At 38.9% G+C, this 25,882-nt stretch overlaps 1 protein-coding gene across 8 annotated transcripts in view; it reads right to left on the bottom strand.

The window, feature by feature from the left end:
* Window positions 1-2,371: 2,371 nt before the first annotated feature.
* Window positions 2,372-25,882, bottom strand: part of SENP5 (SUMO specific peptidase 5) — a 43,564-nt gene continuing 20,053 nt past the window's right edge. For 2 of the 8 annotated variants that reach the window (XM_057739693.1, XM_057739687.1), the window contains exons 3-10: window positions 19,284-19,389; window positions 18,977-19,115; window positions 18,665-18,712; window positions 16,357-16,434; window positions 8,908-9,045; window positions 5,135-5,218; window positions 3,668-3,718; window positions 2,372-2,777 (exon numbers count right to left, since the gene is read on the bottom strand). In XM_057739693.1, the coding sequence (XP_057595676.1) occupies window positions 2,667-2,777; window positions 3,668-3,718; window positions 5,135-5,218; window positions 8,908-9,045; window positions 16,357-16,434; window positions 18,665-18,712; window positions 18,977-19,115; window positions 19,284-19,389 (755 nt within the window). In that variant the 3' untranslated portion in view covers window positions 2,372-2,666. Of the gene's footprint in view, window positions 2,778-3,667; window positions 4,809-5,134; window positions 5,219-8,907; window positions 9,046-16,356; window positions 16,435-18,664; window positions 18,713-18,976; window positions 19,116-19,283; window positions 19,390-25,882 lie in introns of all 8 variants that reach the window. The other 6 variants (XM_057739688.1, XR_009054364.1, XM_057739691.1 and 3 more) reach the window with 6 other exon arrangements.

A 25,882-nucleotide genomic window follows, 5' to 3' on the forward strand; every position in this document is an offset into this window, starting at 1 on the left:
CCAAAAAAAAAAAAAAAAAAGACTTGGGGATTCTTGGCAGCAACTGCTGCTTCTCCCTTAAGTGCATCCCTTCCTTCAGAGAAGGCTGGTTCTCTATGATTCTTAAGAGAACTAAAAGTTGAACTAAATCTACATTCACTGCTATAGATTTAACAAAAGGACAAAAGCAACTACAGACTGGTAAGTTTGCTGATGGAGAGGACTGAGCAGCTTGTTGAAGGCACATCATAAGCAGCTTTTAGTCTGTATAAGGCCTGCCCTCAACCCCAAAAGCATAAGGTCTGCCCAGACAATTCAGTGCCAAGCTAGTGAGAGTAAAACAATGCCTGTCTCTTCTACCAACAGCCCAGACTATATACTTCAAAAATTTCTGTTGCAAGGAAGCCACTGTTGCAAACATCAGGATAAAGGCCATTCTCACGTAGGACTTGGGCCAAACAGAGGTTTGAATCTGATCATAAGATGGGGGGAGCGACGGTGCTAAAACAAGTGTCATGAACAACAGAGCAACATGTTACCCAGACTTAAAACATCTGACATTTAGGCTAAAGCATGCTGGACAGTGTGCCTCAAGGTGCCCTATTAAGCTGGATATGAAAGACACTGTGGACCTGGGACAGCTCACTCTAGGTTCTCTTTGACTCAATGCTGAGAGCATGACCATTTCTTAGATTGGAGGAAATGGCAGTTCAAGCTTTGGGCATTAAGATTTTTGCCAGAACACAGTTCTGTCTCTTCTGTATGCCTGGTTTTGTCAGAGTGAGAGATGAGATGGAGCTCTAAAGTATAAGACATTTTTAATCAATAGCCTAGTTACTCATTACCAAAAAAAAAAAAAAAAAAAGGCAAATATCTTGCACAGATTTGAAAAATCTCATGTTTGTATAATTATGCCTGAAAAACCTCAAAAAGACACCCAACCCATTTTGTCACCTTTCCTAATGCTTGATACAACCCTACCTGTAGCAGCACAAAGTGCCTCTCATCTCAGTCTTTTTAATGACTTGAAGCACAGTAAGAAATACTGACCTGGTTTTTACAGTAAGGCGTTTGAGGGACTAGGAACGGGCTGGGGCTGTTCACAATGTAACCACTGGTGGTGGTGCTTGGAATGTCTGGGGATGGGAGCCCTGCGTGTAAACGTGTTCTGACTCCACCCTCAAGCTGCTGGCAGTCAGCCCTACCTTATGGCCAAGTTAAACTGCACATTTTAGCTTTTTATTTTCAACACCTCACCTAATGAGGCATAAACCCAAGTATCTTCTGCCATTTACTTGGTATTTTTCTGTACAAGCGTCTGAGTTTTTTATATACACAGTTGTTTTTCCTGCCCCAGTTCAGAAAAGATAATTGGGTCGTTTAATATGCATCTTTCCTTCTTTCCTTTCCATTCCAATATCACAAAACTTTGTTAGATTAAAGATGCAAGATCCATTACTTTAATTCTAATGCAGTTAAGGGTAAGGACAGGGCCACTTCTGCCTTCCCGCAGAAGATGAGGTTCATGGAAGCAGAAAAAGGACTCGTGCTGGAGTCTCAGGTTGGTCAAGCAGAGGCAGATGAGCCCTGCATGTTGCTGAGCTCACGAGAGAAATGGGGGAAACTCATTTGCTGTACTCCCACAGTATCAAGTCTCCCTTACTACCTTTCCTCTTCTCTCCTCCCCACCCACGTGCAAAAGAACTGAAGTCAGTCTTCCGTTTTGGATGTTTATATTTTAAATACCCTTGAAATAGAAAGGTATTTGGCAAATCTTAATTTCTTCCATATGGGAAACAATACAGGGGAAGTGACAACCTGTACATTACTCTTAGAAAGGCTGGCTTCTCATTTGTTTGACCACTAGTTTAACAGATACTAATTTTTCAATGGGTCAAAACCAGAGAAATCCAGGGAATCCAATGTTCCAGCAAAAGCCTTTATAAGATTAAAGCATTTATTATAAAGCTTCTTAAAACCAAAATTGAACTCTCTCATGTGTGAAGATAGTTGGACCCTCAAGGTTGCTGTCTTTTTCTCATACCTTAATCAACTCTTTCCAAAGCAGGCACTGTGCTTATAAGTGCCTCCATAAATAGAACATACCAGTCAGTTTATGGCCACTTCCTTTTCACCCTTCAAAAGGAATGTGACTCACTTGGAGAGGGAAGTCAGTGAAAGATGCTGCTGGTAAAAATAAAACAGGACTGGCTTTCTCAAAACCCCTCCTAGCTACCCTTTATGCCCCAGGGAACACCTACTATTCTCAGAGTTATGTTGTATCAAAAACATCCTGCATTTTTAGCTTCTGGAATTAAAATTTAAACCTGTATTCAGTTCACGTCTAACTACGTTTCAAAAGCTGCACCAAATCTACGAGGCTTTTTTTTTAATACTCTGCACTGCATGCTCTGTCTATATGCATGCGTTTGGATAATAAATATTAAATATGGGGGGGAGACACACACAGAATCCACAAAATTAAAAATGAAACCAAACTGAACATTAAAAAATAGTACATGGTAACTAGAGAAATGAGTTAGGGCAGAAAATAAATTTGAGGTAACAACAGTGGCCCAACACCACTGATCTGAAATATCTGTAAAAATTCAAATAAGTGTTTGGAGATTCAAGTAACAAACCACCTGCTCCAACTTGGTCAGACCTCCCAGAGTCCCTGCTGAGTTTCAGTCCATAAGCCGGCACTCACACAGCTCCTTGTAAATCCTCTTCCGCACCCGGGGCATGTCTTCTTGGGAAAACTGGAACGGCTGCTCTAAGGCGAGGCACTTGCAGTACTGCAAAGGTGCCAGAAACACTTCAGTGGCATGTGGAGTTAGGTACCAGCCTAATGTATTTTACTAGATGCGGCCCTAGTAGAATAGGGTCTAAGGCAAATGTTAAAGTTTGTTTAAACTTGTAAAACATAATGTAAAACATTTACTTCCAAATTACAGTCAATTTTCCAGGCAAGTATATGGCTTGGGATTCTCCCTCCCTTCCCACTCAATATTGGGCAAAGCAAAACGGATGAAGGGGCTCCAGTTCTTCTCAAGCTGAAACCTGCAGAGAATGCAGCCAGATCTCACCATGGCCTTTGAGTGAGAACCTGAATTTGTTTACAAACGCCAGACATTCATGACTCTTATGAGTGAGCCCATCTTCTAAGATCTCTGGAAATCTCAAATTCATGGATTATGTACTATGATTTCCTTCACAGATGTAATGTATAATGGCTTTTCCAATAGCCCTTGGAGATCCAAGGGAACCTACAGCATGAGAAAGCACCGTGTTTGAATGTGGCCCTTATTTACAGTCTAATGAGTTTTTACTCTGGTTAAAGACCACCTGCCAATGGTTAGAAAAATACAGTTAATTCTACAAACGTCAAGGATCTACGATACGGACAAATTCAGGTCCGTCTCCAATGTGGCTTACCAGTAACCTCTGATAAGGCATGGATGAGACCAAGTATTCATCCTCAGCCTTAGAAGCTGGTTCTTCCTAATGGCAATATATGAAAATGCAGAAACTACTGCTTCCCAACAACAAAGGAGGGCTGGAAGGAAAAGTGCTCTGCTACCTGTACCTAGTACCCGTACACATCACAGGGATCCTACCTCTCCTCTCTAAACCCAACAAATTTAATCTGTAAACTGTAAATACTGAAAAAACAATGTTTCTTTACCTGGAGCACAAATACTCCACAGTCACTGTCATTTTTCTGTTGTGGAATACACTAAAGGGAAACACAAAAAAATCATTAAAATAAAACCAAGGATTCCTCTTCAGATAAGAAAAGCTGTTTTTACGGAAAAATGAGCAAGAGACAGGACACGTGTCTGTATCCAAGACAGCTGGTGTGCACCTCTGGTATTCAAAGTGTTTGAGTTTATGGAGGCATCTGGCCACACGAGAAGAGCTGTCAACCACAACTTATATGACATTTCCCCTACATATGAGAAACGGGAAATCAAATAAAATCCTATTTTAGACCTTCCATTTGGATAATTAGTTTTGCTAACAATTCACTGACTATGGAATCAAAATGGAACTGTGGATGGGAGCACGCACGCCTGCGTTCTCAATACTTAGGAGCAGTGCTGCTTGGCAGTCTTCCCTTCTCGTCTCACGTTTCACAACTCTGCCCTGTTCTTTTAAAGACATCGTAAAGGTAAGCAGTATGTTTTCCAAAGACCTGGTTACTGTATTCTGCCTAAAGTGTTGGAATATGAAAGATCCTGATTAAATTTAGAATATACTATTGGGTACATTCAGAATATTCAGAAGCTCAATTCTGGTTTGAACGAATATACGAGGTTATTTAAAACAAAACAAAAGTTTAGAAGTCAGCCTTTAGTTCAGTTCAAGGATGAACAAATGAGCCTTGTCCCTTTGGGTCTGGGTTAAAAATTCAAGGACTTGACTCTGTCAACAGTTGTGATGGCCTCTGGGGAGGTCACACCTAGGCTTTGGTTATCTCATCTCTAATAAAGATGCTTCTTATCCCTAAAGGACCTGTCTACCTCACAGACTGTAAGGATCAAAGGAAACCATACATGCAAAAACACTACGAAAACAAAGCAGTGCCCATAAAAACGCAAGACACTGGTATCTGTGACAGGGTCAAGAGGCTAGGCCTGCTCACTCTGCCCCACATACGGCTTTGATGTCTACGGTCAAACATACTGCTGTTTCTAGACTGTGTTCAGACTGAAGCACTCAGGCCACGTGACTTCCCCAAATGCCTGGAAAGCAGCCCAATGCACTTGCTCCCTTAGTGAATCCAAATAGTCATTTCCGTACTTCTCCGGGTCTATGTGAGTCATCTGGAAATAAGAGCCATGAGTCAAAGAGGCAGGTGCCACCAAAAAATTTTTTTTTGCTTTTTTTCAACAGAGCAACTATAATTATTAGCAGCTAGCTGCCCCTGGGATGAAATGACTGAATTTATTTGCCCCAGCAAGCAGTGGGGAACAGGGCAGCCACGTGATGAATACCCAACTGAGGTTTATTCTGAGCTGCTTCCCTGCAGCCTCCAGGCTCTCTGTTGGTATCTTCGGGATCAATCTTCATATGCTTTTAAAGACACCCACCCCTTAGATAATCCCAGCCCCTTGACATGCCTGGGTTTTCATTTTTATCACTTACTTACCTTTGTAACAGCAGTCTGCCAACCCTGAAGAAATTCAGGTCTATTTTTTTCTCTGGCTTCAGTCAGCAAATACTTTCTTATATTCTGGTTAAAAAGAAACCACAACACAGATGCTGTGTTCCATCAGTTGGTGAAAAATGGAACCTGCCCACAGCAGACAGAAGCAAAGGAGGAGGCTGTAGCCCCACCACTGGGCAGAGTACGCATTAAAGAGTTTAAAGCTGTAACTTGATTTCAGACCTTTTTCACTTTATAGAGTGAAGGACTCAGACCTTCTGTACTGTATGCACTTAGACTGTGGACACTGGTATATGCTTTAATTAGATCTTTTTATGAGATGGTCAGCCTTTTCCAGGAGTAAGTCAGCTTGCTGAATTTGAAACTTAAATACTGGCAAAAGGAAAAGAAAGTCTTAATTACTGCCAATGCTCAACAGAGGGAAGGAACCCATGGCAGAAATCATTAATGACTGAAACGAAATCTAAACATTCTAGCTTTAGATATACTCCATATTTTGAGGGCTGCAGGTAAAAGTATCATTCAGTTTCTAAAAAGTTATACTTAAACTCATCCTGGATACTAAATACAGTCAAGTCCACTGCTGAAATCTCTACCAAGATGAAGCCTATTGGCGTTTCTAATTTTCCCTTATGGCCTCCACCTTTGTGCATATCTTTCTCTGCCTCTCTTTTCTCAGGGTGAAGTCAGAGGTTACGTGAATTATATTAACCCCCTGAAGGTGGAGCAGAAGTACGTACGTACATGTATATATACAAGTGTGTGTCTGTATATGCATACACACACACACACACGTCTGCATATTCATCTTTTCTTTCCATGGATGCCACCATTCTGCAACTTGCTTTCCCAAATTCAGTGTCTTGGAAAGCTTTCCATGTTAGGACACAAAGATCTACTATATTCTTTTTTTAACTGCTATAGTCAGTTTAATATTGTGAACATATGAGGGTGAGTCAAAAATTATCCGCACTCCAGTTATATTAAAACTTCTGTTGGCCACAGCATCTTATCAATGCTTTCCATTCAAGGCTACTGTCTCCCCAGTCACTGCTTTGCAGGTGTGAATGTGTTACATCAGTTCATCTGTAATTGCAGTGCAAGCAAAAATGGAAGCCCCACTTGTAATCTGCGAAAGAAGAGGACTGCTATCCGAGGGCATTGTGATCTTGCATGACAATGCACGTCCGCACACTTCTTCCCACACCATAGACACTCTGCAAAAACTTCATTTTGAGGTGTTAAAGCATCCTCCCTGTAGTCCTGATCTTCCTCCATCAGGCTTTCACCTGTTTGGTCCCCTGAAAGCAGCCCTATGAGGACAAAGATTCAGTTCTGATGAAGACATGAAGACAGTGGAGCATTCATGGCTCACAGCTCAGGCTAAAACATTTTTTAATGAGGGAATATAAAAGCTTGTTGACAGATGGGCAAAATGTATTGAAAAGCAAAGAGAGGGACTTCCCTGGTGGCACAGTTAAGAATCCACCTGCCAATGCGGGGGACATGGATTCAAGCCCTGGTCCGGGAAGTTCCCACCTGCTGTAGGGCAACTAAGCCTGTGTGCCACAACTACTGAGCCTGCGCTCTAGAGCCTGTGAGCCACAACTACTGAGCCTGCGCTCTGGAGCCCGTGAGCCACAACTACTGAGCCCAAGTGTCACAACTACTGCAGCCCATGTGCCTACAGCCCATGGTCCACAACAAGAGAAGCCACCACAATGAGAAGCCCCCATGCACCACAATGAAGAGTAGTCCTGCTCACCACAACTAGAGAAAGCCCGCACACAACAGGAAAGACCCAACACAGCCAATAAATAAATTTATAAAAAACAAACCAAATAAAAAAAGAAAAGCAAGGAGAGTATGTTGAAAAATGATGTATTTGTCTTTTCTAAAAGTTAATTCAAATAAATTCTACAGCGAGAGTGCAGATAATTTTTGACTCACCCTTGTACTACAGTGTATGTATTTAGCAATTCTGTTGGTAGAGCTAAATTTAGGTTGTTTTGACTTTTCACTATTATCAATAATGCTGCAATGAACATCCTGGTGTGTGCCCCATTCTCATGTGCATATACAAGTATTTTTATGGAGTATATACCAAGAAATAGAACTGGTATGTAACAGGATATGCATCTCTTTAATTTATAAGGCACTCAGAACTGATTACAGAGTTGTAATTGCTCCCCAAGTGGCTGTATCAATTTATACACTCCAACAGAAAATATGAGAATGCCTGTTTCCTCACACCCACTTTAGTACCATCAAACTTTTCCTAACGTAACAGGCAAAAAACGGAACCCTGAGGTAGTGTTAATTTCCATTTCCCATATTTCTGGTGAGGCTGAGCATCTCTCTACGTGTTTAATGGCTATTTGCATTTTTCCTAAAAATTACTTATTTTATCCTTTGACCCTTTCTATTAGATCCTTCTTTTTCTTATTCATTTGTAGTTCTTTTTATATTCTGGATAGTGACTATTATATATGTCACAAACATATTCTCCAAATCTATTCCTTTTAACTTTATGACATATATAAGTTTTCAATTATGATATGGTCAAATTTATCAACCTGTTTCTTTGTCTTTTGCTTTTTTGGTTCTGTATAAGAAGGCCTTCCCTACTCTTTGTGTTTTATACTTAGGTCATTATTCCATCTGGAATTTCTTCTTATAAGCAGTATGAAACAGAACCTGTATTTTACTTTCCCAAAGAGGTAGCTAATTTTCCCAATGGCATATATTGAATAGCCTGTCCTTCCCCAACTTTATCATATACTAAGTTCCCACATAAACGTGAGTTATTTCTAGATTCTCTATGCTGTTCCACCAATCCACTTGTCTATTCCTAAACCAATATAATTAAAATAGTTTTAATTATTAAGCCTTTGTGATACTGTTTGACATCTACTAGACCAAGTATTCCTTCATTCGGTTTTGTTCTACTTCAAAACTATTTCAGGTGTTCATGCACATGAATTCTGCAATATGAATTCCAGGATGAGCTTATCGGGATTCATTCAAAATCCTCCTGGGAAACTGATTAGGACAGAAATTAGTTTATATTAGTTTAGGGAGAATTAATCTCCTTCCAATATTGAGTGTGCCTATCTTTCCATCTATTCAGATTTCCTTTCAATACTTTAGAGTTTTCATCTCAAAGAATGTCCCCATTTTTTGTTAGGGTATATTCCTGGGTAATTTACATCTTTGTTTCTTTTGAAAATGGAATCTTTCTGTTTTCACTTATATTTTCTAACTGGTTCTTGCTAGTGTAGGAAAATTAGGAAACATACTGATTTTTCTTGCTTTGTAACCCACCATCTTGTTGAACTCATATTAGTTGAACTCTAATATATTGCCAGCTGATTCTCTTGGCTATAATTCATTCTACAGAAGTTATTTTGAAGATATAAGCCAATTTTAGCTCTAAGAAAAATCAAGGAAAGTTATTTCTATCCACATTCAAAATTTAGTTTTAAGGGAAAGACAGAAAAAAATCTGACAAAATCCAAACAGGGCATATATCTCAGAGAGGGATCCAGGTTGTGGACAGCTACCTCTTCCCACCTGGAGATTCCTCTTGTAGTCCTTTTCTCTGCCAGCATTTTGACATGACATGACAGAAACTGATCATTCATTGTACTGACTACAGATGGTATCTCAGCTGATCTATCCTAGAGCTGAGATACCATATGGTCAATCACAAAACAAATGGGAAAAAGGTGGGGGGGAGCAGTATATTAACTTACCTCTACACAAAACTTAAAATGAATGCCTTGGGAATCGTAAAATGAAATAATTCGATTAGAGAGTGTCACAGTAATGAGAGACCAGTGGACTTCCAGGTGAATAGGAATCAACAGAAGACTCTTTTTAAACAAATCCACCTGATCAAGAAAAGAAAAAGAAATGTAGCCATCACCACAGGCTTTCCAAACCAACAACAAACAGCATCTTCCATTTACTGACCTTTGACCTGCCCAAGGTCATAAAACTAGGGAGTGGTGAAGCCAGAATCTGAACCCAGATCTTAGTCTAAAGCCCATGTTTGTAACTAGTAAGCCAAAATACAAAAGAAAATTGAAAATACAGAAACCACTGTTTTCCATTTAACCTGCTAAACCTGTGTTTATTAACTACCTAACATGACTTAGCCCCTTATTTTTAAGCTTAACTAATTTTCTTATATACATAACTGACTTAGAATCAATTCTTTTTAGGAAGGAATCGTGGTATTAGAAAACAGCAAAGCCTCCTTTCAGCCTTCTGTCTTTCTACAGACTCAGTACAGTAGTTAAGATCATGGGCTCTGAAGTAAGTCTAGTCAAGTTCAAATTGTAGTTCTGCCACTTATTAGCCAGATGACTTTGGCAATTTTTGTAGCTTCCTTGTGCCTTAATTTCCTCAGTTATAAAATACAGATAACAACAGTACCACCTTATGAAGTTGAGAGTGACAATACATGTAAAATGTACAAAAGTGTGCTTACTAGCACAGTATACGTAACCAATAAACCTTAGCTGCTATCGTTACCACTGCCTCATCTCTCTCAGACATCAAAACTGAGAAAAATATTCTTGATAATTCTTTATGTGTCCTTTACATCCTAACTCACCCTTCATATCCTAATACATATCCTTTAAAAATCTAGAAATATTCACTATACCACTCAAAATCCCAGTTGTGGACTGGATGATAAAGCAGTAGGTACTCAATAAACATTTGTAAAAGAGTGAATGGATTTTTTTTTCAGGTGTTTTTGGTGAGTATTCTGGGGCTATTTTAAACTAGATTGTTAGAAACTATTTCTCAAGCCTTCTCTGCTTTCTGATATTCATATAATGTCCTGCTCTAGAAGAATGTTCTACTAGTCTACATGACCTTGGAACATAGCACTTCTGCTTTTCAGTTTCTGTATCCATAAATCTGGGAGGTGAGATGGACAGGAAATATTAAATAGGACAGACAATTGGCCCTTTCCAGCTCAAAAATTCTGAGTAACTAAAACAAGAAATCATATTTAAAATACACGGGACTTCCCTGGTCGCGCAGTGGTTAAGAATCTACCTGCCAATGCAGGGGACACGGGTTTGATCCCTGGTCCAGGAAGATCCCACATGCCACGGAGCCACAACTTCTAAGCCTGCGCTCTACTGCCCTTGAGCCACAACTACTGAAGCCCGTGCGCCTAAAGCCTGTGCTCTGCAACAAGAGAAGCCACCACAATGAAGAGTAGCACCCCTACTCTCGGGCATTTAATTAATTAAAAAAACAAAACAATGCTCTTAAAAAAAAAACACTGCACGGGATGCCATTTAAAAATGAAATGAAATGAAATGATGAAATGAAATAAAATACAGTATTAAATGAGACCAAATTTACATTTTTTTCAAAAAGAAACTTTTTTCTTAATTATAAAGCAATTTTAAAATAAAAATTACAAAATACAGATAAAAAGATATACTTCAGTTTAAATCTTTCCAGATCCTTTTCTTCTTTTTAATATATTAATTTTTACACACAAACACACACATATATGTAACCTTATTACATATGTGTAACTAAGAAGATGTGTGTGGTCAGTTGTATTATTGATCTCAATTATTTGCTACCCTCCTGTAAGAGGATTATGCAGAACTACCTACTGCCAAGTGGCTTCACTTGTCCCTCCCAGGGGCAAAAATGTAGTCATATGATTTGCTTTAACCAGTGCCAGTGAGCTGTAAAGAGAAGTGAATTTATGTCATGACCAAGCTGAAGCTTCAAGAGCCATCATGTGACCCTGACTGACATGTCTCAAGATTAGGTGCTGCTCCTTCAGTTTGGGTCCCATTAAAGGAATAAAGATGAAAAAATATAGGATCATCTCCTTAGATACAGGAAAAGCATTTGATAAAACTCAACATCCATCTATGATTACAAGCTCTCACCAAACTAAGAATAGGAAGGAACTTAACCCCATAAAGTGCAGCTACAAAAAACCTACAACTGACATCATAAACAGCTGTGAAAAACCGAAAGCTTTCCTCCTAAGATTAAGAACAAGGCAGGGGCTTCCTAGGTGGTGCAGTGGTTAAGAATCCGCCTGCCAATGCAGAGGTCACGGGTTCGATCCTAGCTCCAGGAAGATCCCACATGCCGCGGAGCAACTAAGCCCGTGTGCCAAAAAAAAAAAGAAAGAACAAGGCAAAGGTGTCTTCTCTCATTACTTGTATTCAACAATGTACTAGAAGTCTTAGCCAGTGCAATAAAGCAAGAAAAAGATGGCATACAATTTGAAACACCTGAAAAAAAAATCCATTCACTCTTTTACAAATGTTTATTGAGTACCTACTGCTTTATCATCCAGTCCACAACTGGGATTTTGAGTGGTATAGTGAATATTTCTAGATTTTTAAAGGATATGTATTAGGATATGAAGGGTGAGTTAGGATGTAAAGGACACATAAAGAATTATCAAGAATATTTTTCTCAGTTTTGATGTCTGAGAGAGATGAGGCAGTGGTAACGATAGCAGCTAAGGTTTATTGGTTACGTATACTGTGCTAGTAAGCACACTTTTGTACATTTTACATACAGAATCTACAAAAAAGCTCCTAGAACCAGTGAGTGAGTTTGAAAAATCACAGGATACAAGGTCAATATACAGAAATCAATTGTATTTCTATATACTAACTACAAACAACTGGAAGATAACATTTTAAAAATTCTGTTTATAGTAGTTTCAGAAATAAGAACGGCTTGGGGTTCATTAAAAAAAATACATGCAAGATCTGTACACTAAGATTTATAAAATATTACTGAGAAAAATTAAAGACACAAATAAATGGAAAATATACCATGTTATGGACTGGAAGACGTAATACTGTTAAGATATCCATTCTCCCCAAATGAACATACAGATTAAATGAAATCCCAATCATAGTCCAGAAAGTTTTTTAAAAGTAGAGATTGACAAAATGATTCTAAAATTTATATGAAAATGCAAAAGGACCTGGAATTCCCAAAGCAATCTGGAAAAAAAAAAGGCTAAAGCTGGCCACTCACAATGGTTTTAAGACAAACTGTAAAGATACAGAGATCAAGACAGTGTGGTATGCAAGAGAACACAAGGTCCAGAAACAGACCCACACATATATGGTCAACTGACTTTTTACAAAGATGCCACCAAAGCAATTAAAGTGGGAAAGAGAAGCCTTTTCAGGAAATGCCAATGGAACAACTGGATATTCATATGGAGGGGAAAAAATAAAAAAGAACTTTGATCCCTACATCCTACACAAAAACTGAGATGCACCAGAGACGTAAATGTAAAACCTAAAACTATAAAGCTGTTAGAAGCAAACACACGAGGAATGTATTTTTTAGACTGAATGTAGAAAGCAAGACTATAAAAGAAAAAAGTATGATAAATTAGATTTCATCAAAATAAAAATCTCCATTCATCAAAACACATGTTTAGGGACTTCCCCAGTGGTCTAGTGGTTAAGACTCCATGCTCCCAATGCAGGGGGCACGGATTTAATCCCTGGACAGGCAACTAAGATCATGTTTGCTGCATGACACAGCCAAAAAAATTTTTTTTTAATTTTTTGGTTAAAAAAATTAAAAAAAAAAACATGTTTAAGAAATAAGTAGAAAAGCCACAGACTGAGAGAAAACAATAAAAAAACTATATAGATCTCACAAAGGACTTACATCCAGAACTCAATAATAAGCCCTTCCTTGCTACAAAGCTTTTCATCCTTATCACTCACCCATTTTGCTACTGAGCTGGTGAGGTCTTTCTCTTGTTGATGTGTAGAAGCACTTTATATATTTAAAAATTTAGTTCCATGATATGAATTGCAAATACTTTTTCCCAGTTTACTGTTTATCTTTTTATGTAATTGAATTAGTTCCTTTTTCTTTTATATCATCTGCGTTTTAAGTTATACACAGAATGGACTTTGCGACTGAGATTTTTTTTTTTTTAAAGTTCTGCTATGGATTTTCTTTCTACTTTCACTGTTTCACTGTTTTGTTGCTTTCAAATCACTGGTTGTTCTGTAATTTATCTTAATGTAATCTAATTTAGTGAGTACTTAATTCTCTATTTTTCATTTTTTTCTTTAATAATAATGCATTTATGGCCATTATTTTTTCCTCAAAACAGCTTTCATTATGTTCCATAGTGGCCGGTAAGATGTGTTCCCCTTTCTATTCTTTTCTAGATGGTTTGTATCTAACTTTCTTTTTTATTTTCTTTTAGACCCAAAGGTTATATCAAGTAATATGTACATGTGTGAAAAATTTTTTTAATTAATTAATCAATTAATTGGCTGCATTGGGTCTTCATTGCTGCAAGCGGGCTTTCTCTAGTTGCGGCAAGCGGGGCTACTCTTCGCGCGGTGCGTGGGCCTCTCATTGCAGTGGCTTCTCTTGTTGCAGAGCACGGGCTCTAGGTGCGTGGGCTTCAGTAGTTGTGGCACACGGGCTTAGTTGCTCCGCGGCATGTGGGATCTTCCCCGACCAGGGATCAAACCCGTGTCCCCTGCATTGGCAGGCAGATTCTTAACCACTGCACCACCAGGGAAGTCTTGAAAATTTTTAATTAAGATTTTTTTAGTCACCTTTTATTATTTATTTTTAACTTGACTGAACTGTGGTTAAGGAATAGTGTGTGTAATAATTTTCTTTGTGGCGAAGTACATGATCAATTTTTACAAGTGTTCAGGTATAAAGATCTAGCATATATCTATTAAACCAAAAGCATTGGTTGTATTACTTTTTATTTATGACCTTATTTTTTATCTACTAGATCTGTCCAACTATGAGAGAGGTCTCCCACTATCACTATTTACCAAGGTCTCCTTGCTTTTGTGATCATTGCTGTATCTATGTACTGAAGTTTATCACACAGTGTACCTTTCACCTTAAATTCTACCTCATCTGCTGTTAATACTGCTATTCCTCCTTTTTGCTTGCCATTCCTTTCTTCTGGTGTGCATTTGCCTAGTATGTCTTCACCTGTCATTTTATTTTTAAGCTTTCTTTTTCATGTTATTTTATGTGTATTTCTTATACACAGCATATAGCTGGATTTTCTGATTTAACCCAATCTGAGAGGGTCCAGAGGAGGGAACAATTTAATTTATTCTATTTAATGAGATGACTCACATATTTACACTTGACTTTATTCCTTCATTCTCATGTTGTTTATTATTCGGGAATTTTTCCATGAGTGTATATTCTTCCATGCTATTTACAAGGCATATCTTGTTTTACTGTACTTTGCAGATACTGCATTTTTTATATATTGAAGGTTACAGCAACCCTGCAATGGTGCAAAGTCTGTTGGCACCATTCTCCCAACAATATTTGTTTACTTCATGTCTCTGTGTCACATTTTGGTAATTCTTACAATATTTCAAACATTTTTATTATTACTATATTTGTCATGGTGCTCTGTGACCAGTGATCTGTGATGTTACTGCTGCAACTCACTGAAGCTCAGGGGATGGTTAGCATTTTTTAGCAAAAAAGTATTTTTAATTAAGGTATGTTCATTATTTTTTTAGACATAACGCTACTGCAAACATAAGGGGCTAAAATACAGTGTGAATATAACTTTTACATGCACTGGGAAACAAAAAAATCTGGTGACTCACTTTATTGCAGTATTCACTTTATTGTGGTGGTCTGGAACCAAACCTACAATTATCCCCAAGGTATATCTGTGTAACCTCTCTCTACGCCATGATGCATATGATCATCTTTCCCCAGCTATGTAACTTTTCCTGGTTAAGTAGCATCCTATTATATGGATGTATAGTTTTAACTTGACCAATCCCCTACTAATTAGTTGTCCTCAATTTTTCTAATATAAACACCGCCACAGCCCATCCAGGGGCACAAGCCATACCCTCGGAAGTCATCTTTCACACTTTCTTCTCCCTCATCCCCACAACCTACTCATCACTGAGTCCTGTTAATTTCACCTCCTAGGTCACACTCATATTTATGTACATCTCCCATCTCTCCTACCACTCTAATTTAAAGTACCATCACTCTGCAGTGGCCTTCTGTTCTACCCCCATCAACTTTGCTCCCACACTCGTCCGTCTTCTTCAGTGCCACTAGAGTAGACTACAAATTGGATGTCGTCACCTAAAACCCTTCAACAGATTCAGGATAAAATTTAAAACATAGACCTCAGGGCCCTGCATCTCTCGATCAGATCCACTTCATGCCACTCTCTTCTTTGCTCTCTGCATTCCAGCAACACTAGTCCTCTCCCATGCTTCTACCGTCATAACATAAAAATGATGACCACTTAACTTGTGTGTTTATCATATGCTTAGTGGCTTACGTGCATTATCTCATTGAATCCTCACAGGATAAATCCAATTGATATTCCTATTTTATAGATGATGAAACTGAAGCTTAAAGGAATTAAGTAATTTGCCCAAGGTCTTACAACTAGTTAAGTGGCTGAATGGGATCTGAACCCAGGTCTGAATCCTGAGTTCATTATATCTATTTCCCCAGATGTGCACTCTTCAACCACATTTAGTATATCTTGGCACTGCTGATGAAGTGATGCCTTGTACACATTACCTACACAGCAATGTTCGATCAGGTGTTTGTACTTTGCAAAAAATTATTTCCACCCACAACTACATAAGACAAAACTTACTCCCAATTTCTCTAACCCATCCAGTATAAAAAGTGAAAAGTTATAATATCTCTAGACCTATGACTGTGGAATTTGAACTTGTTGGTAATTTTTTCAAAGTATCAAAAATAGAATATAAATAGGCTTTTAAAATAATGTTCCTGACATAGTCAATGAATATATAGAGAAATTAAGGTTGGAAAGAACCTTAAGGATTGCTCTAATTTATCATTTTGTTTTATAAATAAGCAACCTGAAGCCCAAATTAAGTGTCTCGTCTAAGTTGCACAGCAAGCTAACAGCAATGTCAGAACCATTAACTTCCAATACAGTGTGTTCTGTTATAGCAGTCTGGATAGACTCAAGAATTTTACTAGTGTCTTGTGTTTCAAATAAAAAGATTCAAAAGAAACTTACATTAAAGAGCCTGTTTCTAATTAACATATTGGCAAAAAGGTAACCTTCTACTCGAAGTGGCTTATCATCCTCATTTCAAATTTAGAATAAAAAAGAAATTAAAAAAAAGAAATAAAGAGAATACCTTTTTAGTCCATCTTTTAACTCCATTATATCCTTTGGTTACCAGCTGTCTATGAAAAAAGCTGTTGAAGAAGTGAACCTAGAAAGACATCAAATATAAGCACTCATTATATGAGACTCTGCCAAGACTTAACTTCACAAGAAAATGGACATTTAAAAATCCCTGAATGTAAGATAGACCAAAATATGAGGAAAAGTATCTTCTCAAAAATAATGACCAAAACATACATTAACCAGTTCACAGAAGACGGCTTCTAATTTTCATCAGAATGACCTTACAAATGTGGTCTCTAGTCAGAAGTGGAATGTGGCAGCAAATAGATTACCTGAATCCAATCAAGTAAAGAAGCAACCTAATAAATCTCATCAGATCAGGTGATAAAGTTGAAAGAGGCCATGAAAGAATTAGGTAACAAATACCTTGAACTCAAGGGATGTGGAGTACACAACTAACCCCATCTGAAGGACGTGGACTTGGAGATCCCATAGTCATGACAACTATACAAAGGCCTTAGCATGATCGCTTCTCGCACAGAAAAAATTACCCCAGTCACATGGAGCATCATGTCCTGCATCCTTGGCTTTTTCAAAATTCTGGCTTATAAATGAGTATCCGCTCACCTGGTCTTAAAGTGTTCTATGGTCTTAAAGTTTTCACTCAGTAACTTGGACTCACTTGAGATGATAAAACTGTTCCCTTAGTGCTAAGGTTCTCAGGGTGTGGCCACCAGACCAGCAGTATCAGCATCACCTAGGAACTTGTTAAAATGCAAATTCTCAGGCCCCACTCCAGTCCTACTAAAGCAGAAACTATAAGGGTGGGATTCAGCAATCTGGCCTGAGGATTCTGATGCACATTTGTTTTGAGAATGTGGAGTTTAAGATATCGATAAAAAGAGCTTGTAAGACTTCCCTGGTGGTCCAGTGGTAAAGAATCCGCCTTCCAATGCAGGGCACACAATTCAATCCCTGGTTGGGGAAGACCCCATATGCCGAGAGGCAGCTAAGCCCTTGCCTGAGTGCCACAACTACTGAGCCCAAGTGCCACGAACGACAGAGCCCACTTGCTCTGGAGCCCGTGCACTGCACCTAGAGAGGGTGAACCTGCACGCCACAACTAGAGAGAAGCCCGTGAGCCCGAATGCCTCAAAAAAGATCTCTTGTGCTGCAACTAAGACCCTCAAAGAGCCAAATAAATAAATAAAATTGGGGGGGGGGGGGCCATAGTAGCTATCTCTAGGCAATAATTCTCAAACTTTGAGTGCTTCAGAATCTTCAGGGCTTGTTAAAACACAGATGGCTGGGCCCCACCTCCAGCTTCTGATTTAGTAGGTGTGGGCTGGATCCAAAAATTTGCATTCCTAATAAATTCCCAGGTGATGCTAATGCTGCTGGTTTGGGGACTACACTTTGAGAACCACTGCCTTAGTTAAGTGTCCTTTCCATCCAATGAAGGTTTAAAATTAAATGTAGTGGTAATGAAGGGAAATTATACTCTTGAAATTAATACTTTTATGTTAAAAATCATCTGTATGTTTAAACTTTCTGATGATTAAGAGAATCTGACAAAATAAAGAATCTGACAGATTAGCTTCATGATTCCAATTTAAAATGTATAACAGATTTTTGATTTTAAGTGGAAAGTTACGACATTTTGTCTATATTAACAAAGTGTCAGAATCTGAGATTCACTGTATTTACCTGTTTAAATTATTAGATTTATAAATGTTTATGAAGTACTTGGAAAGCTTTTACTTGTTGAATTTAAAGGCTGCCCATCAGGCAATCTGAGTACTCAGAAACAAAATTTAATACATTAAATTTAAAAAAATAGTTTTTTGATGTGTAACTAAGCTCTTGAGGGAATTTTAGAGTTTAAGGGGATTAGTTTGTGTTTAAACTGAGTATCAAAGATTAATCCAAGAAAAAGTGAAGATGAATACTACATTACTACATTTTTAAAGGGAGTAAGATATTAAGTTAAATTTTTTTCAGTTAAATTTAAAAGCTCAAAGCAAATAGTCCTTTTTGTGTGCATCACCCCACTTTAAAAAAAAAAAAGCCTCCTCAAGATATCATGAAACACACCCACTCTGAAATAAATAAGCAGGAAAACCTGACATCATGACTTTCTGCTGAAATGATTTTATAGAACTTATGCCCAATCCTAGCACATGATCGAGACAAAAATCTCCTTTTAAAAATCTAAGAAATATCAAATAATTACATAAAGTTAAAGGGGAAAAAAAAAAAGCTTCTTCCTTTAATACACAAGGACTCTTTCTCCTAAAGAGAAAGTTTTCACTTACTTTGTCTGGGACTGCATCCATTATCAGCTCACCGTACATATTAATGACCTATAAAAAGTGAACATAAAGCCAGCTTACTAACCCTATACAATCCAGAACATCCACTCAGAACAAACAACATATTGCTACTGCTACCAGTAATCAAAGCTTTCCCATACTGTGCTGGGTTAGTGAATGAGTCACTTCAGTAAGGAATAAAGAATCCTTGATTCCAAAAGATAATTGTGAGGCCAACCTAGAGGTCATTCATTACATTTTATTGTCCAACATCCTCCGCCACGTTTCCATGCTGAGAACACACAATACACTGACCTGGTCGTTCAGCCAATTCTGACCATCCAGGGTTGCCAGATCATCCACATCCAGCATGTGCTTATTGTAGAAGACGCGGAAGTTGCACTTTTGATGTCTGGCCCGATAGTTTGTTATTTCCCTGTTGATAAACGGTTTTCTGAAACAGAAGTATGTTGAAAGTAAAAAAAAACAAAACAAAAAACAAAAAAATAAGTTCAACTCAGTTTATTGCTAAACATCTTTTTTTTTTTTTTAAATCAAGAGAAAAGTCATACAAGCCAGTAATTTTCTTTTCAACAGCTTTACTTAAGCATCATTGACAAACCTATTAGAAAAGTCTTCGTTAAAAACATCTTTTAATCTTCCAAGGACATCTTTTTCACTGAGTGGGACCAAACTGCCATACTTCTTCATAACCTCATCTAGGAATCCTTAAATAAAGGAAGAAAGAAAAGTTAAGAAGGAAAAGTCATTTTCAGCAAAGTCACTGTCCCAATACTTAACTTATACACAACACTTAACATACATTTAACCTACATTACTAAATGTATTATACTAAAAAGAAACCTTTTAAAAGTTATATTCTGTAAAAAAAAAAAAAAAAAATTAAATGGGTCAGGCCCTCACCACCACCACCCTGCTCCCGCCGAGAGAAATGCTCTCAAGTGCCATTTCACATTTGATTTCAAAGCCACTGATGCATTGTTAGAAAGAGAACGGCTAGCTGAAACTGAAGACTGACATTTTTCAATAGCTTCACCTTGGAGAAGAAGCCTATCTTCTAAAGGTAAAGTCTAAAGGGTTTAATCACCTGGTTAAATCTGTCCATCACATTTGGTAACTGAAGAAAATATCTTTTTAAAAATCACAATTAGAAATGTTGAGATCACCGTCATTGTATTTATTATTTGACAACGGTGTGAAATTTCACATCTCAGAACAAGCGACGTACGTAAAGCATTTTTAACATCATACAATTTGATAGTTATTATACTCATGAGACTGCACAACCCTATGAGGTTAGCTTAACTGGAGAGCAGCTCGTGAGGCATATTTTAAAAGAGGAAACAAAGCATGACTTCTTGGCCAGAATACAGGCTCATCTTTACATCAATTTAAGTAATACATATATGCATTTTAATGGGTTCCAAGAGGATCCACTGAAGAAATAGACCTAAAAATACCCTAGGAAATAAAACCAGGACATTACTTCTACGTAACTACAAAGAAGCTGAGGGAAGGCTGAGAGGCTCACACAAGTGCAGGTATGACTCAGGCTATCCACTGACACCGTGCGGAGACCAACAGTCTGGCTAACCATCAGTCTGACCGTTAAATCCACCAAGTTAAGATGGAAGAAATGAGGACTGTTGGTCCCTTACTTTACCCAGCCCCCTTTCTAACGTCAAGAATGGCCTCTGCTAAGCAGCGATACAAAAAGGACAGGAACGATCACAACGGAATAGCTGTCCTGGGAAAGAAGGGTTTTATAAACACTCCCCTGGGGCGGGGAGCAGACAGAGGTGTGAAAAACCTATTTTCCTCCTGTGAGTCTCCCACCAGAGTGGCTCCCAATCTGAAAGGCTTAAGACAAGAGTATAGGAAGCAGGAAAGAGTCGCTTGCTTACATCTGGTCCTGGTCTAGGCCTCAGGCAATACAGGAGACAGAAAGGGAGTCCCATGTTCCCGTTCAGTCAGAGCAGGAGACAAAGACTTGGGGCTTCTAAACTAGGCATCCATTCTGCCTATGTGTGCCGATAGTTTACTATATCACATCTTACAGTTGTCTAAGCACAGTCTTGTGTCTACGTGGGAGAATGGACTCAAGCAGAAGATAAGCATTCCCAACATTTGAGAAAATGCATTTAAGGCACCAACTTTATACAAAAATATTGCCCCTAATAACACAAAATTAAACTTTAGGACCGGCAACCTTGAGACTCTTCAAATAAGAACGCAATCTCCTCTACCAAGGGAATATGGACCCAATTCCAAACTTAAAACAAGAGGTGTCCTTGTTAACAATGCTATTTCTGGATAGCAGTGTTTGGGGGACTTTAAGTTATGTTTTTTTCCTTTCATCCGTATTTTTGTTTTCACTTCCAGATGATAAACATAGACTGGTAATGCAGTGGAAAGGCCCTACCTGTACCTAAAGGAGAACCCTAATGACAATGTCTCACCCGTGCTCTAGAGCCCGTGAGCCCACAACTACTGGAGACTGCGGGCCTAGAGCCTGTGCTCAGCAACAAGAGAAGCCACCTCAATGAAAAGCACATGCACCGCAATGAAGAGTAGCCCCGGCCTGCTGCAACCAAAGAAAGCCCGTGCAGCAACAAAGATCCAACGCAGCCAATAGATAAATTAATTAATTAAAGAAAAAAAAATTCCGCCTGCCAATGCAAGGGACATGGGTTTGATCCCTGGTCTGGGAAGATCCCACATGCCGTGGAACTAAGCCCATGCGCCACAACTACTGAAGCCCATGAGCTCTAGGGCCCATGCACTGCAACTACTGAGCCTGCATGCCTAGAGCCCGTGCTCCACAACAAGAGAAGCCACTGCTATGAGAAGCCCTTGCACCGCAAGAAAAAGTAGCCCCCCGCCTCGCCACAACTAGAGAAAGCACGCGCACAGCAATGAAGATCCAATGTAGCCAAAAAAAATACATATATATACACACACACACCAAATTTCATTTATTCATCAGTTGATGGACAGTTAGGTTTTTCCCACTTTTTGGCTATTATGAATAATGATGCGATGAATATTTGTGTACAAGTTTTGTGTATCTGAATGTGTTTCTAATTAACTTTTCAATCCATCTGTTATATATTGTGATATAGGAATCTATTTCTTTTCCTTCCAAAACAGCTAATCTGAGTAGAGAATCATAAACTTTCCTACCCTCCCTCAAATTTTTTACAGTTGTCTTGTACACACATAACACTACTCTCATGGCAAAGCATTCAACTTGGTTGTTTTTGTTGTTTTGTTTTTTAGCTCTTTATCAGAATATAATTGCTTTACACTGTTGTGCCAGTTTCTGCTGTACAACAACGTATCAGCTGTATTTATACATATATCCCCATATCCCCTCCCACCCACGGACTCCTTCTGGCCTTCCCTATCCCAGCCCTCCAAGTCATCACCCATCATCGAGTTGATCTCCCCGTGTTATGCAGCAGCTTCCCACTAGCTATTTTACAGTTGGTAGTGTACATATGTCAATGCTGCTCTCTCACTTCGCCCCAGCTTCGCCTTCGCCCCCACCCCCCTGCCCCATGTCCTCCAGTCCGTTCTCTACATCTGCTTCTTTATTTGTGTCCTGTCACTGGGTTCATCAGTACCATTTTTTTAGATTCCACATATGAGTTAGCATACGGTATTTTTCTCTTTCTAGCTTACTTCACTCTGTATGACAGACTCTAGGGCCATCCACCTCACTACAAATAACTCAATTTCATTCCTTTTTATGGCTGAGTCATATTCCATTGTATTTTTGTGCCACATCTTCTTTATCCATTCATCTGTTGATGAGCATTTAGGTTGCTTCCATGTCCTGGCTATTGTAAATAGTGCTGCAGTGAACACTGGGGTACATGTTTCTTTTTGGATTATGGTTTTCTCAGGGTATATGCCCAGGAGTGGGATTGCTGGGTCACATGGTAGTTCTATTTTTAGTTTTTTAAGGAACCTCCAAACTGTTTTCCATAGTGGCTGTACCACCTTACATTCCCACCAATAGTGCAGGAGGGTTCCCTTTTCTCTGCACCCTCTCCAGCATTTACTGTTTGTAGATTTTTTGATGATGGCCATTGAGATGAGGTGATACCTCATTGTGGGTTTGACTTGCATTTCTCTAATGATTAGTGATGTTGAGCCATCTTTTCATGTGTTTGTTGGCCATCTGTATGCCTTCTTTGGAGAAATGTCTATTTAGGTCTTCCGCCCATCTGTGGATTGGGTTGTTAGCTTTTTTGATATTGAGCTGCATGAGCTGCTTATATATTTGGGAGATGAATCCTCAGTCAGTTGCTTCATTGGCAAATATTTTTCTCCCATTCTGAGGGCTGTCTTCTTGTCTTGTTTATGGTTTCTTTTGCTGTGCAAAAGCTTTTAAGTTTCATGAGGTCCCATTTGTTTACTTTTGATTTTATTTCCATTATTGTAGGAGGTGGGTCAAAAAGGATCTTGCTTTATGTCGTAGAGTGTTCTGTCTATGGTTTCCTCTAAAGAGTTTTATAGTGTCTGGCCTTACATTTAGGTCTTTAATCCATTTTGAGTTTATTTTTGTATACAGTGTTAGGAAGTGTTCTAATTTCATTCTTTTAAATGTAGCTGTCACACTTTCCCAGCACCACTCATTGAAGAGGCTGTCTTTTTTCCATTGTATATTCTTGCCTCCTTTGTCAAAGATAAGCTGCCCATATGTGCGTGGGTTTACCTCCGGGCTTCAACTTGGTTTTGAAGGGAGTAACTTTCTGAATATTTCATCAGTTTATGCAATATTTGATAAAAACATGAAATACAAAAGTAAATTTTCGTAAGTACAGTGGGATCTTAATAGATATATAAATACAAAATGAGCATCACGTGCAGTTACAGGAGAGCAGAGCCAGCACTGCGCACACCACAGGACACTGGCTAAAGCTACACAGCCCGTTAAGGGAGCATATACCATACTGACCGTCCTACGCTGACTCCTATTCTGATTGCTCTGTTAATCCCGATTACTCGACTTCAGTTCTATTTGTCTCTTCCATTGCACTGGCTTTCCCCAGATATTTGGTGACAGACTATAGGCTCATCTCTACTTGAATGACTTGATGGGTGGAGGGAAGGCTGTGATGGGCAGTGGCTTTTTTTAAAATTTTATTTATTCATTTTTTTTTTTGGCTGCACCAGTTCTTAGTTGCGGCTCGCTGGCTCCTTAGCTGCGACGGGCAGGTTCCTTAATTGCGGCATGCAAACTCTTAGGTGCAACACGCATGTGGGGTCTAGTTCCCTGACCAGGGATGGAACCCGGACCCCCTGCACTGAGAGCAAGCAGCCTTATCCACTGCGCCACCAGGGAAGTCCCTGGGCAGTAGCTTTTGCTCTGCCTTGAACTGTTTTCAATGTGGGGATGCTAAGAACCCCAAAACTGTTCTTCTGGAAAGGGCTGCCAGCTGTTATAAGCAAGGGGGCAGGGGAGAGGGGAATGTCCTGTCTCTCCACACCAACCTCCCGTTCCTAGAATTTCAGTGCTGTGTATCAATTATATCCTAATAAAATTGGTGGAGGGAGACATTTCAGCTTCATAGCAGATATCCTCCTTGCTGTTATGTGGCACAGGCAGGGAGAGATGCTTTTGTGCAGATTTTCCAACTACTCAGTCTTTTACCATGGGTCTCCCCTTTCCTCTCCACCTTAACCCTCTCCAGAAATGAGACCCTCAGTGTGGCACTATTTTCCTGCACTAATCTTCCTTCTGCCACTACGGCTCCCCTCTGGACCTTCCCTCTACTTTCTGGTGAGTTTCTCAGTTTTTGATCCAACAGAACTCTCCTTGTTTTTGAGTGTAGAGATACATATGTTTTAAATATATTTTCCATAATTTCTATGGATTTAGTAGGAGGAAGAAGAGATTCCATGGGCTTACTTCATCCTCTTAAACCTGGAACCACTACTGGTTTCTGACAGATATTCTTTAAGTGAAGAAGTTTTCTTTATTCCTAGTTTTCGAAGAGATTTAAACACAAGGGAAGCTAAGTTTTATTATCAGGCTTTCAGTACTTGCTGAAATGCCATGATTTTTCTCTTTTAGCCTATTAATTACATCACAGATCACTAAATGTGAATTCTGTAAAAATTCCTGTCTTCACGTTATGCTACAGTTTTACTTATAGGACATATTCAATTTATCAACTCTTTCTGGAAGTGCTACATCTATATTTATAAGTTAACTGGTATTTGTGGGTAAATGCTACCTTTTTCAGATTTACAAACCATGGTTCAGCTAACCTCATAGCAGGAAAATCTGTCTTCATTCTAGGACAATATAAACAACAGAAATTTTTTAAAAAGATTTTCTAGGACTCTGTCATTTTGTGGGGGAAAGTTTTTTTTAAAGATTTATTATTTATTTTTTTGGCTGCATTGGGTCTTCATTGCCACGCACAGGCTTTCTCTAGTTGTGGTGAGTGGGGGCTACTCTCTGTTGTGGTGTTCGGGTTTCTCAGTTCAGTGGCTTCTCTTGTTGTGGAGCACGGGCTCTAGGTGCGCAGGCTTCAGTAGCTGTGGCTCGAAGGCTCTAGAGCACAGGCTCAGTAGTTGTGCCGCATGGGCTCAGCTGTTTCACGGCACATGGGATCTTCCCAGCCCAGGGCTCGAACCCGTGTCGCCTGCATTGGCAGGTGGATTCTTAAACGTGGTGCCACCAGGGAAACCCGGGGAAAAGTGTTTTTACACATACTTAATGATTGAAAAAAACAAAGTATTCAGAATTGTTTAAACCACCAAGAAGCAACTCTCCTAACTCCCCAGAAAAAGCCATTTATAACGATTTGATATGCCTGTTCATATGTGTCCTATACAAATGCACGTGCGCACATACATACATGTACTCATTGTGTGCATATATGTCTTTTAACAAAATGGCCTGCTGTTTTGCAACTTGCTTTTTTTCACATTATATAGACAGTGGTCAGTATTAAGATATAGATCAAGTTTATTCTTTAACAGCTTCATGATATACTGCCTGGATATGCCGTAACTTACAGGTCCATAGAAACACTTGTTTTGGTTGTCTTCAGTGTTTTACTACCAAGGCAATACTATAAGTAATGTCCCTGTCCAAATATATTTGTACTCTTAAATCCTGGCTAAATTGCAAGAAAGGGAATGGGTCAAAGACTGATAATGCCCTATTGTCTCCCAGAA

The sequence above is a fragment of the Hippopotamus amphibius genome, chromosome 6 (genome assembly GCF_030028045.1).
Source record: "Hippopotamus amphibius kiboko isolate mHipAmp2 chromosome 6, mHipAmp2.hap2, whole genome shotgun sequence".
In the NCBI taxonomy this organism is placed as follows: Eukaryota; Metazoa; Chordata; class Mammalia; order Artiodactyla; family Hippopotamidae; genus Hippopotamus; species Hippopotamus amphibius.